This window comes from Rhinolophus ferrumequinum, chromosome 4, assembly GCF_004115265.2.
Source record: "Rhinolophus ferrumequinum isolate MPI-CBG mRhiFer1 chromosome 4, mRhiFer1_v1.p, whole genome shotgun sequence".
Taxonomy (NCBI): domain Eukaryota; kingdom Metazoa; phylum Chordata; class Mammalia; order Chiroptera; family Rhinolophidae; genus Rhinolophus; species Rhinolophus ferrumequinum.
Genome location: NC_046287.1, coordinates 99,255,883 through 99,274,516, shown reverse-complemented (window position 1 = coordinate 99,274,516; position 18,634 = coordinate 99,255,883). Strand labels below are relative to the sequence as shown.

The 18,634-nt window shown below is 40.2% G+C and overlaps 1 protein-coding gene across 4 annotated transcripts in view; it reads left to right on the top strand.

Moving 5' to 3' along the window:
• USP12 (ubiquitin specific peptidase 12) overlaps positions 1–18,634 on the top strand; it is a 140,344-nt gene that overhangs the window by 50,609 nt on the left and 71,101 nt on the right. For all 4 annotated transcript variants that reach the window (XM_033104437.1, XM_033104436.1, XM_033104435.1 and 1 more), the window contains 3 exons: positions 4,598–4,827; positions 11,601–11,677; positions 11,795–11,878. In XM_033104437.1, coding sequence (XP_032960328.1) covers positions 4,598–4,827; positions 11,601–11,677; positions 11,795–11,878 — 391 coding nt within the window. The remainder of the gene's footprint in view (positions 1–4,597; positions 4,828–11,600; positions 11,678–11,794; positions 11,879–18,634) is intronic.

Genomic DNA, 18,634 nt, shown 5'->3' with positions numbered 1-18,634 from the left:
AGAAAGTTAGTGTGGCAAGAGTGGAGTCCGAGGAAAATAAAAAGGAGAAAGGCGGGGTTTGGAGCTTGGATTTTGTTGTGAAAGCTTTCGGAAGCCATTGTAGGGCTGTGAGCAGATAGGCCGGTGAGGTGTTCTGATCTGCAGTAAGGAAAGACCCCCTGGGCTGCTGGGTGGCAGACCATGGGTGGGAGGGATGGGCCGCGAGAATAGAAGCAGGGAGACCAGCCAGGAGACTGTTGCAGTGATCTAGGTAAGAAGAAATGAAGTCATGTGCTTACAATGACTAACTTCCTCGAGGCTCTCTGTTCCTTTGGAAGAAGTACACAGGTTGGTCGGTGATCTGCTTATGTTAGCTGGAGTTCACTCAGCTGCAGAGCTTGGGATCATTGAAGGTGGGCTGGAGCATCAGATCAGCTGGCCTCTGAGCTCTGTGCCCCGACTCCTGGAATCTTAGCAATGGGTGATACATAATTCAAGTTGTTGCTTTGGGCCATATTTACTCTTCTTGTGTGCTCTTAGCTGTTTCAACCTCTATTTTCCTCTGTTCGTTAGTTTGTTCGTTCATTCATTCAAAATATGTCAAGTCCACCTACTGTGTGGCAGGCACTGTTCTGAGTGCGGGGAAGCAACCTGAGTGGCATAGAAAGGGTCCTTGTTCTGCAGGAGCCTATATGTACATAGCAGTGTTTCAGGTGCAGTGGAGAGAAGTAAATGTAAATATATATGTAGGTGTTGGTCTTCCTCAAGTGAGCAAATGTTAGTTGTTCACAAATAATACTTATTAAACAGATTGGAGTAATTTCCCATATTTATTTCAGTCTTTTTCCTCCAAAAGAGTCTGAGAGATATTTTGTGTCATGAAAGCTATAGCTGTTTCCAAATTATGAAGAAAATATAACTTATTTTTACACAATGATTTGGTTTTCATATTTCTTTGCATTAATGTTGCATCTATGTCAGGACTATAATAGTTTCTACATTTCATATACATTTATTTAACAATGAAATTGTCTGTCTCTCCCATTAGACTGTCGGTTCCATGATGGAGGGAACCCATTTGTTTTTGCTTACCATTGTATTCCCAGCACATAATCCAGTTCCTGGCACATAGTAGGTGCTTACTAACTATTTGACGAATGAGTGACTTTATTTATTTTTTTATTTATTTATTTATTTAATTTTCCAAAGCAAGTTTGAAGTCCACGTTTTCCATTATGCTACTTATAGCAGAAAAAGCAAACCATAAGAAAACCAAGATTTTAAAAACTAAATGTAATACAGTTTACAGGGATTGTCCTAAGGCCATTTAGTTGATGTAGTTTTGGTGTTTATGCAGTCCTGGTTGTTGTTTTTAAAGCTGTAGTAGCTGTTCTCTGGCAGTGCAAGATTCTGGCACATTCAGTATACCATGTTTCCCCGAAAATAAGACCTAGCCGGACAATCAGCTCTAGTGTATCTTTTGGAGCAAAAATTAATGTAAGACCCAGTAAGACCGGGAATAATATAATACAGTATAATACAACTCAACAAACACACCCCAAAATTAATAACTGTATTAATTTTTGCTCCAAAAGATGCATTAGAGCTGATTGTCTGGCTAGGTCTTATTTTCCAGGAAACATGGTACTATATTTATAGAAAATACACTATATATTATTTTAAATATTTCAACAAAATACTTAAAGAGTAATTTCTGGTTTCCTTTGCATCTCATTTCTGGTACTTTCAAGTCAGTTGAGGTATTTCTGTGAATATGAAGTCGTTGTTCTCTATTAAAAGAACATCCAAAAAAAGGTGATTCAAGTTTTTAAGACACAAAAACATTTGCACAGTTTTGCTTTACATAAAAAGTAATTATTTTGAAAAACACGCATATATGCTGAAACCAAGGTAAAATGAGACACTTTAGACAGTGGCATTGAGCCCTCATGTAGGTAGAGAAATACCCAGCATAGTGAATTAGGCCCCCTTGACTAGGCAGTGTTTATAAACATCTTTTACTGGTCCGCGCCCATAATCCTTCTTTTTAGATTCTCTGTGACTTTTCTTCATTGGTTCCCACTTTTCTTAAACCCCCGAATCAGCTCTACCATGACTTCCTTCCAATCCTTGTCTTAATGGACCTCTTAAGGTGGCTGATTCCAGATATGTGACCTGGGGTGGAAAAATGAGTGACGGAGGAAAGCTCTTGATTTTTAAGGGGTTCATGTGCACATAAGGAAGCTGCAGGAGTTGGGGTGGACAGAGGAACTACGAGTGGGTGAGTGGGGTAGGATGGCAGGTGACTACAAGGTAGGCTGAAGGGTAGCCTGGCCAGATCTTCAGAGCAGTTTTGATTGAGGGCGAGGTTTTATATGTGAGTGGAAGTGTGATGGTTTAGAAGTGGCAGGAGGGAGCTAGAAAATGGCAAAGGTTGAAGAGATAAGGCAGTTTTGAACAGAGGCGGTTCCTAGAAGGAACAACAGAAAGGATGAGGCAAGAAGAAAGTCCCCAGGATGAGGGGAGAGGAGGTACAGTGACCGAGCGAGAGGAGTAGAGGCCAGGAGCCTGGGGTTGAGGGGTGGGGTAGAATGTCAGGGGTGCAGATTGAGAGACAAGGTTACAGGTGACTGCCGTCTGTTATCTCAGCCTTGGCCTTGGCTGATCCAGTGGCGGAACCCTTGGAGGGTTCCAGGCACGACTTGGCTGGGTCTCAGAGAGAGGGTGTGGGTGGCCAGGATGTTTGCAGAGGTGCAAGCTGTCTCGGGGTCGGGGGTAGTGCAGTGACCTCTGCGGTGAGCAGGGGGTGGGGGAGGGTGCCACAGTGCTTTTGGGTTATTGTCGTTCATGGGCAAAACCAGTGGATACACCGTATGCCAAATTAAAGGTCAGACAGATGTTAAGTCCGTGGAAGCTCAAGCAGTAACTCATAGAACTCGGGGCTTTTATTGTTCTTAAAAATAACATAGGGAGTTTGTTTACGGCTAATCAAATCCCTCAGGACAAATTTATAGCAGAGAAATCAAGTATGGCTGCAACTGCGTTCTTAATATTACCGTGTTTGATTTGCGATCTAACAGAGAGGTTAATAAGTAAATTGCCTATGATGTGTATGATTAGAGGTAGACCCATGATAGGAATCCAGACAGTCTTGCTCTAGCAGCTGCACCTTAAATTTTTTAAAGGTCTTTTTGATACCAACTTAAATTAAACTCGTGCTTTAGTTTCTCTTAATACACTTCCTGAAGAAATATTTTCACTTGTTTCCATTTTTATTTTACAATAACCTTGTGAAAGGAAGATGGTATTTCATTTTTCCGATAGGAAAATCAAGACTTTTGATTACTGTGCGGTTGAACGTTTTCTCATGTTTCTAAATCCTTTGAAGTTTGTTTCTATAAATTGTTGATTTCAAGTCCTTTGCCCATTTGACTTTTCTTTTGTATAAGCTCTTTATATGTTGAAAATGTTAATAATTTTTAGGTTTCACTGGTTTTTTTAACTTTTAAATGATTTCTAATGCATAGAACTTAATTTTATGCAGTCATAGCTATCTGTAGCTGTTCTGAAATGTCATTTTTTATTCCTTTCATCTTAGACTTGCCCTAAATTTTCTTCCAAATTTGTATTCTTTCACTTAAAAAATGTAAACTGTAATCTTTCTGGAATTTATTAAATGTTCATCGAGGATCCAATGGAGGAATTTCCTAACTAGGAAACTTCTCGGTGCTTTGTGTTGACCGAGCCGTAGGTGGTGGTGTGCGCCCGGCCACAGTGCCTGCTTGGTGGACTCGGACCGCCTGGGCTGGGTCCTGGCTCTGCCGTTTCCGGCAGTGTCACTTTACCCCCTCTGATCCCATTTCCTTATTTGTAAAATAACATTCGAAAACAATAGCAAAGCGTTGTTAGGATCAAATGAGAGTCTGCCTCTGAAGTCGTTGTTCTTTAATTTTAGGGTTTATAATGCCAGGCACAGAGTAAAACACTTATTGTTAACAACTGTCAGTATTTCCATGATAATAATTCATTTGTATAACTGCAGGGGCTATTTCCTGGAGTTACAAAATCTCACATTTGGAGGGGGCTTTAGAGATTATCTAGATTCAGTAGATAATTTCTGATACTATTATTTCTTAGACCTGACTACACATCAGAGTCCCCTGGAGGAGCTTGGAAAAGCCCAAGGTTGCAGACCTCACCTCTGACTTACCAAATCGGAATCCCTGAGCTATGTGGCCTTGTCATTTGTAATTTTGACAGACTTTCTGTGTGGTTCTTAAGTATTTGGTTTGACAGGGGTTGTCCAGCTTCTGCTTAAAAAGTAGCCATGTTGTAATATTTGTGGAATAATAGATTAGATGAGCTAATAAAAAGCAATTGCTTGTCTTCCCAGTACAGTATATAGACATATACTGTATATGAGGATAGGTTTGGCCCTTTCCTCATGGATCAATTAGTATTATAATTTTTAGATGTGAAAGGTATTTATTTCTTGTATATTACTAACACCGCCAAACATTCGTACTTAGTTCTGATGAAATAGGAGATACTCTTTTTTTAATTAAGTTTTTTAATGAAGTTATTAATTCTGAAATCTCTAATATATTTTTATTTTTAGAGCTTTTTGACAACTACATGCAGCAAGATGCCCATGAATTCTTAAATTACCTACTAAATACAATTGCTGATATTTTACAAGAAGAGAGAAAGCAGGAAAAACAAAATGGCCGTTTACCTAATGGTAACATTGACAGTGAAAATAACAACAGCACACCAGACCCAACTTGGGTTCATGAGATTTTTCAGGGAACATTAACTAATGAAACCAGATGTCTTACTTGTGAAACTGTAAGTATATCATAACATTTTGTATATAAGAAACTTAATTCATTATTGTAAAAGTTCTTGGAGGATAAGTGTGAGATAAACTTGAAAGTTGTAATTCTTAGGTGTAGTTAAAGATGTACTCGTCTGTTGAAAGTCTCTCTACATTTTCATAATGCTGCTGATGTGACTGCCTGAGGTGACAGAAATACTTACTGCAGTTTGAGCTATTTGATTTTGTTTCAACCTAGGAGCCGATAGAGCCCTGTTCTAGAAAGTGTGTCTCAGTTAAGCTCCTAAGAAACTTACAGGTCAGGGAGGTACATTAATTTGTTTTTACTTTCCTACAATTATGTTTATTGTTTATGGTTAGAATACAAACTACAGCATACTGTGTACACTCAAAGGGGGGGAAATGCCCACTTCCCGGCTGCAGTGTCCTCCCTTCTCTGTGGGGCATACGCTCCATGATGCCCAGTAGGTGCCCGAAACCTCGGATAGTAAGTACCAAACCCTATATATTCTATGTTTTTTCCTATACATACATATGATGAACTTCAATTTCTAAATTAAGCAAAGTAAGAGATTAACAACAACTAATAATCAACTAGAACAACTATATACTGTAATAAGAATTATGTCAGTATGGTTTCTCAAATATCTTAATTCTACTGTACTCACCTTCTCACTTAAAGGAAGCACTTCACGGCTTCTGTTGGAGTATCCGAATTGCCAGCATCACTACTCCTGTGCTCTGGGGCCCTTCCTAAGTAAAATAAGTGTCCCTTGCACACAAGCAGTGTGAGCTGTGACAGTCGAGCTGATAACTGAGGCGGCTACTAAGTGACTGAGGGGCGGGGAGCGTGTGCAGTGGAAACGCTGGGCACAGGGAGGGTCCACGTCCTGGGCGGGACAGAGCAAGGTTTCATCACGCTGCTCAGAGTGGTGCGCAATTTTAAAGTTAGGAATTGTTTGTTTTTGGAATTTTCCACTTAATATTTCTGGACCGTGACTGACTGTGGGTAACTGAAACCATGGAAAGCAAAACCATGGATAAGAGGGCACTACTGTACTGTTAAGATGAGGGAAATAGGGAAGAAGCTTAGAAATTGGTTACACATAGGATCAGATAAACCAGCGCTCCTGGTTGTAGTGTTATCTTGTTACCTAATTTCTCACGTGAATGAAAGCTTACTCTTACTTAAGCCTCCGTTTTCCAATTTTGCCAGTTGAGCCAATAATGTCCTTTATAGCATTTCCTCCCCTTCAGTGCAGAATCCAGTTTAGAGTTGGGCATTGCATATATTTACAGTTTTTTCTTTCACCTTCTTTAATTTGAAACATTTTTGTAGTCTTTTTGTCTTTTATGACATTTACATTTTTAAAGAAAGTGTCCCCCCCACACCCAGTTTAATCGAGTTTTCCTCATATTTAGTTTGTCTCGTGTTTCCTTCTAATTAGATGCAGGTTATGCATTTTAGTCTGGAATAATTCATAGGTAATGTGTCCTCAGGATGTCACATCTAGGCACGTAGCATTCGTGTCCCCCTCACTGGTGCTATTAATTTTGATCTACATTTAAGATGTTGTTCATTCTCACTACTTTATTGCCCTTGTAAATAGTAGACAGTCTGGGGTGACACAAATATCTTGTTGCTCATCAAAGTCTCCCCAAGATTTAGCATCCATTGATGATTTTTGCCCGATGCAATCTTTACTATGATGGTTGTACTACTAGTTTTTAATAGCGTAAGAAAGAAAGTACCATGGTTCATTGGGAAAGAGAATCCAGAAGCAAGAAAAGCAAAAGAAATGTTTTATGGCTGTTTGGAAGAATAACAGTCCACTTGGTTGACTAAATCAGACAAACTTACTCTGGCGGAGACAAATAAGGAACTGTCTTTACTTACTGTCTTTTTTTCTTAATAAATGGACATCAAAAAAATTGAGTGGAACGCACAGAAAGTCCCCAAATATCCCCCCTTTGCTTCCTCGTATTGTTAATGTACTGCGGTAGTGAGGTACACTTGTTGCAATTGATGAACCAATAGTGATCTATTATTAACTAAAATCCATAGTTTACATTAAGGTTCACTCTTGGTGCTGTCTGTGCTATGGTTCTATTTGTTTTGACAAACGTATAATAGCATACAGAGTAGTTAACTGTCCTAAAAGTACTCATCCCTCGCTCCCTCTGGCAACCCCTGACTGGCCTTTTTGCTGTCTCCATAGTTTTGCCTTTCCCAGAATGTCATATAGGTGGAGTCATAGAATACTCAGCCTTTTCAGATTGGCGTCTTGCACTTAGCAATATGCACTTAAGGTATTTAATGTCTTTTCATAGTTTGATAGCTCATTTCTTTCTGTGGCTGAATTATATTCCATTGTATGGATACACCACAGTTTTCCCATTGACTTGTTGAATGACATCTAGGTTGCTTCCAAATTTTGATAATTATGAATAAAGCTGCTGTAAACATCCATGTGCAAGTTTTTGTGTAAACATAACTTTCAACTCCTTTGGGTAATAAATACGCAGGAAAGCAATTGCTGGATCATATGGTAAGAGTATGTTTATTTTTGTAAGAAACCCGCCAAACTGTCTCCCAAAGTGGCTATGTCACTTTGGATTCCCACCAGCCATGAATGCAGGTTCCTGTTGCTCCGTGTCTTTGTCAGCATTTGGTTTTGTCAGTGTTTTGGATTTTCGCCATTCCGTCAGGGGTGTAGTATATGTCGTTTTAACTCGCAGTTCCCCAATGACATGTATGTGGAGCATCTTTTCATGTGCTTATTTGCCGTCTGTGTATCTTTGGTGAGGTGTCTGTACAGGTTGTTTTCCTGTTGTTGAGTTTTAAGAGTTCTTTGTGTATTTTGGATACTACTCCTTTATTAGACATGTCTTTTGCAAATATTTCCTCCCAGCCTGTGGTCTGACTTCTCATTTTCTTAATAGTGTCTTTGGAAAGATCAGAAGTTTTTAATGTTTTCATTTTGAGATTTAAGTTTAGTAAAGTCCGGTTTTTTGCCTCATGGAAATGCTGTTGGTGTTCTTTAAATGCTTTTGGTGTTGTGTCTAAAAAGTCATCGCCAAACCCAAGGTCATCTAGATTTTCTCCTATGTTAATCATCTTGGAGTTTTATAGTTTGCATTTTATATTTAGGACTGTAATTCATTTTGAGTTAATTTTTTGAAAGGTGTAAGGTGTATGTCTAGATTCTTTTTCTTTTTTCCCTATGTGAATGTCCAGTTGTTCTAACACCGTTTGTTAAAAAGATTCCTTTCGCACTGAATTGTCTTTGCTCCTTTGTCAAAGATAACTATATTTGTGTGGGTGTATTTCTAGGCTCTCTGTTCTATTCCATTGATCTATTTGTCTGTTCTTTCACCAATACCACACTGTTTTGATTGCCATAGTTTTATAGTAAGTCTTGAAGTTGGGTATCAGTCCTCTGACTTTGTTCTTCTTTAATATTGTGTTGGGTATTCTGGGTTTTTGCCTCTCCATGTAAACTTTAGAAACTGTTTTATTATCCACAAAATAATGTGCTGAGATTTTGATAGGGATTGAATCAAATCTACAGATTAAGTTGGGAAGAACTGGCATCTTGATAGTATTCTTTGTATCCACATAACATGGACTGTATATTTATTTACATCTTTTGTTTCTTTTATTAGAGTTTTGTGGTTTCCTCATATCCATCTTGTACATATTTTGTTAGATTTACACTTAAGTATTTCTTTTTTATGTGTGTGTTCATGTAAATAGCATTGTTCCTTTTTTTTTTTTTTTTTAAAGCAAATGGTGATACTTTTGGTTCACTCCCTCCTCCCCCCATTATAAAAGTAGGGTCTTTAAATAGAAACCATAACCCACAACAATGAGTGATCTATTGACTATTGATTAGGGCTTGATCTTTTTAACTGTAACCTGGTATTTGCAGAACAGTCATTGTCAATAGTGTAATTTTAATTAATGGACACAGTAGTAAATAAATAAAATTCTCTTTTCTAAATAAATTTTTATTGGTGAGCCTCTTTCAGATCAAGTGAGAGGTATAAGCTTAAGTACACTAACCACCTGTGCAGATGTTTGGGGTTAGATTCAGGAGGATATCTTTGGTGTGGGCTTTGTTCATTGCTGCAACCCCCAGTTAATTGCTGTCACGGCTTTGACTGGTCAATGTTTGATATTGGGAATGTTTGATATTGGGAACTCAATACTCATCTTTATTCAGTCTAATCAGCTTCAGTCATTTTAACATGAGTTTTTTGATATGTCTTATAAAAAAACTTTTTTATCATAACTGAATTCTAAGCTTTAGGAAACGCTACCCAATTATTGAAGCAGTATTTCTATTGGAATAGTAGGTGTAAATCAGAGAATTTGGCAGTTGCTTATTGTTTCGGGTAATGAAATTTGGTCTGTGTTAGAAGATGTGTATAATTCAGCTTTCAATGAAACAGAAAATAGTTGGATTTGCTTATGAGCATGGTGAGAAATGCAGTAATAGGTGAAGCTGGCAGGGTAGATTTGGGACCCTGTGTGGAGGTCTTTGGGGTGCTGTGCTGTTGGAGTTTACTTTGTAGACTGGGGGTGTGATCATTGGGAATTAAATGTTTTTGAAGGCGAGAGTTCTATCAGCCATCCTTGTTAGTGTTCAAATATTTATTAATTTGATTTGTAGTAACCCTACCAATAGGGATCTGTCCACCCATTCTTCACTAGGTCCTCCTGTGGCCTGCAATATATATTTGCAGGTAGTCTCCCTAGAATTAAGGGTGTGAATTGAGGCTATTCTCTCAAAATCTAAGCAGCCATTTATTTAGGAGATGATTATTGTACCAACCTAATGATCTAGCTTTATTAAACTAAGCTTGAGAGATGAAATTCAGAATTTCACAAGGGTCAGTTATGTATCATTTCTTCATTTAGTTTTGTACAAATATTTGTTTACCAGTTACGTCAGGCAGAAGGTGAGTAGAGGTTGATAGAAGATGAATAGATACCATTTGTCATCTCAGGATGCTCACAGGGAGGTAAAGACCCATCCACAACTAGTCGGGCGGTTCCAGTACAGTGTGTATGGTCCAGGCAAGCACAAGATGCCATGGAGCCTGAGGACGGTAGACCCAGCCCAGGTGGGCGTGGGCGTTTGCCAAGGTTCCGGATGGGCTTCCTGGAGGAGACAGTGCTTTGTATGGCAGATGTTAGTAATGCAGTTGTTACTACCCCTTTTGGTAGGAGGCTGGCTTCTGTAACAGCACCCCCTTCTGGTGTTCTCTGTTCTGTGATGCTTCCTTCTGGGTCTCATTCCTTGGCTTTTCTTCTTCCATTTGTCCTTTAAAGGTAGGTACCCTCTAGGGTTTCATTTTGGGCTGCCTCTCACTCTGCCCTGGGGGAAGCGGGGGGTCATGTGCCATTTTCATTACCACCTGGGCTGCTGATTCCCCAGTCCAGCTCTCCAGCCGAGACTTGTCCGTGAATTTTAGACCTGTTATCTCCCAGGTGCTGGGTGTGACCTCACATTGGGACCCAGCAGTCCAATAACAATCAGACATGTTTACAAACACTTCTGCAAGTTAAATACTGCTCCACTTGGTGATCACCTGGCACCACCACAGTTGTGAACATAAACGTAGTAACTCAGATACATCCGGAAGATCCAGAACGTCTTTACATCAAGCTTTTTATGTTCCCGTAAAAAGGAGAATTTGAAACGCAGAGCTCCGAGGCAGTGTCTGAGAATCACAGACCTCATGCTGAGAAACAGATCCTGTGTGATCTGATACGAAGACTGCCTGAGCTGGCTTTAGCCTGCCTCTCCCACACTGCCTCTTGTCACACTCCCCACACTTCCTTAAAGCACCGGCCTAATTGTTTTTCCTTAAGCACATTGTGTTCCCTTCCCCTGTTCCTTGTCTTCCGCCCTTGTTTCTTACTGAATGTTCGGAGACCCAGAGGAGTTGTCTTGTAGTGTCACTGTACCTTGTGTGCACGGTCTCCTGTTTACCCAGATTTGCATAAGCAGCTAATGTACGTCTAGCCACATAATCGATCAGAGGCTGGTGAAACGGAGTGTATGACTGATGCAGTGTGGAAACGGGAAAGCACTCACTCTGATGGCTGTGTTGTCACTGGGTGCGAGGGGGGCTGAGTCAGACTTGTCTTCTGTTGCACGCTCTGCTCACCTTGGACATACAGTCAGTGAAGGGAACAGCAAGGAAAATCGGTGTCTAAAGTTCTGTTCTAATCCAATTCAAATGAATCAGTAATAACCATTTTTTATAAGGTGATTTGCCCGTAAGTCAAACAGAATTTCATATTAGATTTTTCCTGAGAAATAAAAGGTCATAAATAAAGGTTGTGATTTGGCATTTTGGTCTAAATTATTTTCTTAAAAGATAAAACAATAGAGGTGTCATGTCCTTTGCCAAGCATTGTCATTTAATCTTGGCGTACGTTTTTTAAGAATTGGTGTATGTGGTACCATTTATTTCCTGCTTTACAGTAACACCAAGATTTTGCAAAGTAATGGAGTTTCACATTGTACTGGCCTTTGCCAGTAAGAGAATCTGCCACAGGTGTACTTGGGGTTTTGCCTGTACGTATTATGAGAGTTACTTATTCAGTGTTCTTTTGAATAATCCAGATCAAGTCATTTTCTTTTGAACTTGGGGAAAAAGAATTCTTCATACACTTAGTACTAATATTACAGTGTATTTAATTCTGTCATTTTTGAACAGTGGTTTACTGATATTTGAAGATTTCAAAAGTAATTCCCTATTTTTACAGATAAGCAGCAAAGATGAAGATTTTTTAGACCTTTCTGTTGACGTGGAACAAAACACATCAATTACTCACTGCTTAAGGTAAGTGTAGAGTTATTTATTGTGAAAGTTAATGAATATCTTTGGTTTAGAATATTTCTAAATGAGGACATGATTTTCTGGTGTGGACAAAATAAATTTATTTTGAATTTTACACAGGGGTTTTAGCAACACAGAAACTCTGTGCAGTGAATACAAATACTACTGTGAAGAATGTCGCAGCAAACAGGAAGCACACAAACGGTAATTTAGTGTCTTTGGAATTTTTTAGTGGTTCTTTGGCAATGGATGTTGTAGACGGGCTTTTCTAGCTGAAAGTGATCTGTGAAAATTTACACTGAGTAAAAATTCTTAATTTTATTACCGACAAGTTAAGGCTTATTAAGTAATTACTAGATAAACTATATTCAACTCTGCACCCTCAGGTGATATTCTGCATGTAGTGATTGTTTAATAATCATAAAGCAGTACAGGTTAAATATTTGGCTTTGAAGCTTTCTTGATTATGTAAACTTTTTCCTTGGTGAGGGAAAAGGGACTTTTCTGAGTCCACCCGAGTTTCTTCTGTTCTTACACAGGATTTTGTGCCTTCTCTTAGTAGATACAGATGCGAGTTTGGTACCAAGGAATGCATTCGTCGTCATCATCATCCTTGTTATTTTACTTTGTATTTTGAAACAGTCTCAGACTCAGAGAAGAGTTGCAGGAACAGCACCAGTAGTGCTTCTTTACCCTAAACCATTTGAAAGTGCGGTCCCGGTATGATGTCCCATGATCTGGACACTTTAGTAGCTATGTCCTCCCCACAGGGGAGTTTTCCTACGTGCCATGTCCATCCCAGTCAGGAAAGTAACACTGACATGGGGTTGTTATCGCAGACCTGACTTTAGTATCTGTCACCAGATGTCCCAATGATGACCTTTTTAGAAAAGAGGGTCCCGTCCAAAATCACACATTATGTTTAGTCTTTTACATTTGGAACAGTTCCTCAGTCTTTGCTTGACTTTAATAATCTTGACACTTTCAAAATTACATTTGTTATTTTGTAGAATGTCCCTCTTTGGGTTCATCTCATGTTTTCTCATATTAGATTCAGGTTATATATTTTGGATGGGAATCTCACCAAAGTGATGGCTGTAATCTTATTGTAGCCTCTTCAGTGGCACGTGGTTGTGGTTTGTCTCGTGTCGGGGTTCCCCAAGGCAGCTGCCAGGTTTGGTGATTGGCTAGAAGGACTGGCAGGATTCAGCGAGGTAGTCCTGTGCACAGCTAAGATTCGTTACCGGGGACGGGGAGAAGGCACAGTCAGCAAAGGGAAAGCCAGGCGAGCTTCCAGGAGTGCTGGCCCAGTGGAGTCGCACAGGACACACTTCATTCCGCCAGCATCAAATGTGACAGCCTGGGGGAGAAATGTGTCTGCCCGGGAAGCTCCCTGGAGACTCAGTGCCCAAGGGTTTTACTAGGGGCTGGTCACGTAGGCCCCCTCTCCCTGGCACATATCCAAACCCCTGACTCCCAGAGGAAAGGTGTTCCGCATACAGCATACTGGGTGTCAAATAGTGAGGCACCTTGAGACACCCTTCTCATTCAGGGAATGGTGGCACTGCTCTCTAAATCCGATTCCCAGTAGTCACCCGGGACCATCCTTGCAAGCAGGCCTTTCTAAGGATTGTGTGAGGCGTGCTACGTTAACTGTTTTCTTCACATCCCATCACTGATGCTGTTCGTCTTTGAACACTTGATTAAGGGGATGTCTCCAGAATTCTCCACTGTAAGCTGTGCTTTTCTCCATTTGTAATTCATAAGGATTTTGTGTGGAGGTATTTTGAGATTCTAAATATCCCCATTCCTCATCAGATTTTTCTTCATTTAAAAAAATCTCAGTGTGGATTCAAGGATTCCTGTTTCATTCAGTGCGTTATGATCCATTACCATTCTAACTTATTTTTGTGTTGAAATTATCCCCGGTTTGGCTAGCAGGAGCTGCTTGAAGCTGGCTCCTGTGTCTTTTGGGCACGACGCATCATTCTTGAGCACTTCTTTACTTTCTGGCACCGTAAGATTTTCCATGCTCATCTTACACTTTCCTTTCCCCGACCCTGACACTAGCCATTGCTCCAAGGAGCCCTGATTCCTTCTGGGGAGGGGAGTGATGGTGAGAAACCAGGACCTTGGACAGGTATGCTCGTTGCTGTGAGGCTGTCACTGTTCATGAGTCCCCTTAGTGAACAGAGTTAGAGAACGGGTGTGGCTGTGCGTACGTTTATACTTACGTTTGCACAAACACACATACACACCTGCACTGTACTTATCTATTGTCTGTCTGTCTATATTGAAAAACCATGAATTCACAATGATTATCTCGCATATCAGCCAGCGCCATAGGGTTCATCCTAGCTTTCTCCTTTTTAATGTTTGTGGTTCCCTTCTCTGACAATAAAAGTTGGCTCCCATTATCCTGATGTATTTACTTACTTGGTCAGTGCCCTGGTAGGTGAGCAGTCTTAGCCTCATGTACACACACACACAATTCTCTCAGACAGACGTGTTGCTTACTCTGCTTGGGCGTCCCCTCTCGCCTGCCTACACAGGTGTCTACTTTGCATGACCCCATGGTTGAACTGAAATGTGCATGAAGGGAAGGGAAAGAACTTCGATTTTTAAATGATTATGTTTTTTTGTTTTTGTTTTGGCCACATACACATCTACTGGGAAGGGAGGTATTTTGGTAATGGACAAGGTAATCAAAACAGGTTACTCCGGATTCCCTTCCATTAGTACATATGATTGGAGCACCTCTAATAAGTTTGATTAGAGGCATGGGGGCCAATGTACTAGATTAATCCTGAAAATGTTGTAGAAAGTGCCTCACGCTGTTGGGTAAGGAAGATAGAGTCAAGAACTAAATGTAGGCAAGAGGAATGTAACAGAAACTTTATTGGTTAGATGGAGGAAGGCCCATCTGTGAGCATAAGCTGGTCACAGAGGATGACAGGTGACCATACATGAGTAATTAGGAATTGTCTGCAAAGTCAAGCTGTTTGTTTTGAAGATATACATGAGATTTTATATATTATTTAATATTAGACCTTTTATTAAATTACATGAGGAATGTATGTTCTCTGTACAGAAATTAGAAAATACATGTTAAGTATAAATCACTTAAGAAAGCACTGTTAACATTTTTATATAAATCCTAGATGTTTTAAGTACATGTGTATGTACACACATAATTCTTGAAATGGAACCAAACTTTATATACAGTTGTGTAACTTTTTCCACTTACTGAATTACAACCATGTCAATGAAAATACACTTTTACGTCAGTCTCAAGAGGTGCTACATAGTGTTTTGTTTTTTGTTTTTTGTTTTTGTATGGACATACCAATCTAAATCTACCAATTCTCTAAATGCAACAATTCAGATTGTTCCCATTTTTTCACTGTTATGGTGCTTTGATGAACATGTTTTGTATGTATGCACACCCCCCACCCACATATTTTCAGACTTTGCAGTATTATTGTAGGGTAAACTATGTAAGGTCATGGAAAGACACCAATACAGAAATTACATATTTTCCACTAGGATGTAGCATCAACCCTCTTGTTAACTTGCAGTGTGATACTGGGCCATGTAATATGTTGGGGTCTCACTTGGACTAGTCAACTTCTAAGGTCCCTGTCATCGCTAAAAGTCTGTAGTTTCTGGTCTCGGAATAGGATTTGTGTTGGATATACGGATCATAGTTCTTATTAAAGAAATAAAAGTCAGTTTGACTTAAGGTTTCAATCTGGGTGAAGGATCAAAACCGTATAATCATCTTAGTGGATGCAGAAAAAGCATTTGACAAAATTCAACACCGTTTCATGACAAAAACACTCTATAAGCTCGGAGTAGAAGGAATACCTCTACATCGTGAAGGCCATATGTGAAAAGCCTACAACCAACATCATACTCAGCAATGAAAAACTGAAAGCTTTTCCTCCAAGATCAATAACAAAATAGGGGTATCTACTCTTGCCATCTTTATTCAGCATAGTATTGGAAGTCCTAGCCAGAGCAGTTAGGCTAGAAAAAGAAATTAAAGGCTTCCAAATCAGAAAAGAAGTAAAATTATCTCTGTTTATAGATGGCATGGTCTTAAACACTAAGATTAAACAAACAAACAAAAAAAACCCCATTAGAACTAATAAACAAATTCAACAAAGATGCAGGATACAAAATCTACACACAAAAATCAGTTGCAGTTCTGTACATTAGCAGTGAACAATCTGAAAAGAAATCAAGAAAATAACCCCATTTACAAAAGCATCAAAAAGAATAAAATACTTAGGAATAAATTTAAACAGAGGCGAAAGCCTTGTACACTAAGAACTGTAAAATATTGTTGCAAGAAATTAAAGAAGATACATACAAATAAACAGAAAGGTATCCTGTATTCATGGATTGGGAGACTGAATCATATTAAAGACGTAATATTATTAAAATGGCCATACTGCCCAAAGCAAATCTAACAGATTCAGTGCCATCCCTATCAAAATCGCAATGGCGTTTTTCTAAGAGACAGAAAAAAAACCCTCAGAATTCGTGTGAGGAATCTTAAAGGACACAGAATAGCCAAACAATTGTAAGGAAGAAAAAAGGCTGGAGGCCTCATACCTCCTGACTTCAAAACATGTTACAAAGCTACAGTAATCAAAGCAGTGTGGTACTAACATCAAGACATACAGACCAATGGAATCGAAGAGCCTCGAAATACATCCTCACTTATCTGGTCAGATGATCTTCAACAAATGTGCCAAAGCAACACAGTAGGGAATGGATAGTCTCTTCAGCAAATCGTGCTGGGAAAACTGGATATCCACATGCAAAGAATGAACCTGGACCCTTATCTAATACTATATACAAAAGTTAAGTCAAAATGAGTTACAGACCTAAACATAAGAAAGTATAAAACTCCTAGAGGGAAAAAAAATTTTAAAAAATGGGAAAAGCTTCGTGACATTGAATTTGACAGTGATTTCTTGAATATGATACCAAAAGCATAAGCAACAAAGCAAAAATAGGCAAAGGATGGACCTCGAGTGCATTATGCTAAATGAAATAAGCCAAGTCACAAAAAGACAAATTCTGTATTATTTCAGTTTTATGAGGAATCTAAAGTAGTCAAGTTCTTAGAAACAGGAAGTGAAATGGTGGTTGCCAGGGTCTGGGGGAGAGGAAAAGGGGAATTGTTCACTTAGTTTGCAAGAAGAAAAAGGTGTGGAGATGTGTTTTGCAGCGTGCATGGAGCTGACACTACTGCACGCTTACAAGGAGTAAGGTGGTCGCGTTTGTTACGGGTTTTTTACCACAATAATAAAAAAACCACATGTGAAGTTTGACTTTCATTCATGATATATCTGTTTGAATTACTATAAGACAGCGTCTTTAAAAAGTTTCAGTCTGGAAAACTGATGAACGATTTCTGGAAATGTTATTAATATGCCATAAGATAAGGAGTCTGTGATCAAATGGGTTTGCTGTATAATAATATTTCCTCATTCATAGTTACTTATTCATGCTTCATATTGTAGACTCTGAGAGGAGCTACGGAATAGAAGAAATTGATCTTTTATCTAGCTTTTCCCAGTATTTGCACAGAGACTTCTTTAATACAGCATAGCTACTAAACTGTGTATAGCACAGTCCAGGCAAAATACCAGCCATAGACTTGTATGCAGCGGGAGGACAGAGCAAATGGGTGAAGTGGAGGGAGGTCCCTGGGGAACTGGAATGAGAAAGGACTTGGTAGCTTTCTTTTAGGCGGTGTTCCCCTGTCCTCTGGGCCTTCAGGGGGGAATGGTGCCGAGATTTTAAGGAGCAATATTTCTGTCACTCCTTTCTCACTTAGAGTGGGATCCGATGATGAGTGACCATGGACTGGGAGCCACGCCAGCCTGACTGGCTCCTCGCCTACACATCCTTCCTCTCTATTTGCTGTACTCTCCCTTTGTTCCATATTCGGCTTGGCCCACTTCTAGGCCTAGACCTGTCCTTATGAGGCTTGAAGGAGACTCCTGTGGTGCCCAGGCTACTCAGTGTCGAGCTGTCATGGCCACATGTCCATCTGTCTGCCCTCGATCTCGCAGTTGAGATCCTTTGTCTTCCTGAGATCAAGTCCTTCCCTTTTGATCCATTTTCATAATTGGGTCCATATCTTATTCCTCTGTACCCCGCTGCTGGTCATGGTTACCTGTATGGTACATATCACGTCAGGATCTTTGCAGCAGTAAGCATTTGCCTTACCGTGGCCAACGTGCCAACCACCCTGGCTCACACCCCCATCTCAGTCCACTCCGGCTCCTATAACAAACCACCCAAGACTGGTGGGTCATAAACAACAGACAAGTTTCTCACAGTTCGGGAGCTGGGAAGTCCAAGGCCAAGGCTCCTGCATGGTCGTGTTCTGATGAGGACCCTCTTCCTGGCTCTTAGCCAGAGCCTTCTCACTGCGCCCTCACGTGCTGGAAGGGCGCTTGCAAGCTCTGGTGTTTCTTTTAATATGAACCCCCTTCCTAAGGGCTCCACCCTCATGACCTAGCACCTCCCAGAAGCCCCACTCACTAATACCATCACACTGGGCATTTGGATTTCGACATGTGAATTGGGCGGGCAGGTACAAACATTCAAACCATAGCAACCTCCCACCACACACACACACACCTATTAGAATCCTCCGGAATCCACCTGTGTTTCCAGTTATCTGGGTCCTTCTGTCTTTTGACCGGTGGATGCTGCATACCTGGCAGTGTCTCCTGATGGCGCTCGGTGCCCTGTTCCATCCGTGATTGGGGCATTCCTGGCCTCACCCATCCACTGGCCTGGCCTGCGTTTGTAACACGTGCCAGAGTCAGGTTCTGTCATCTTGTGGAGCTGTCCTCAGTGATACGTCGCTGTCTCCTAGTGTCCTCCTCACGTCTAGTCATAGCTTTCTGTTCCCTTCTCATCCCTCAGTGT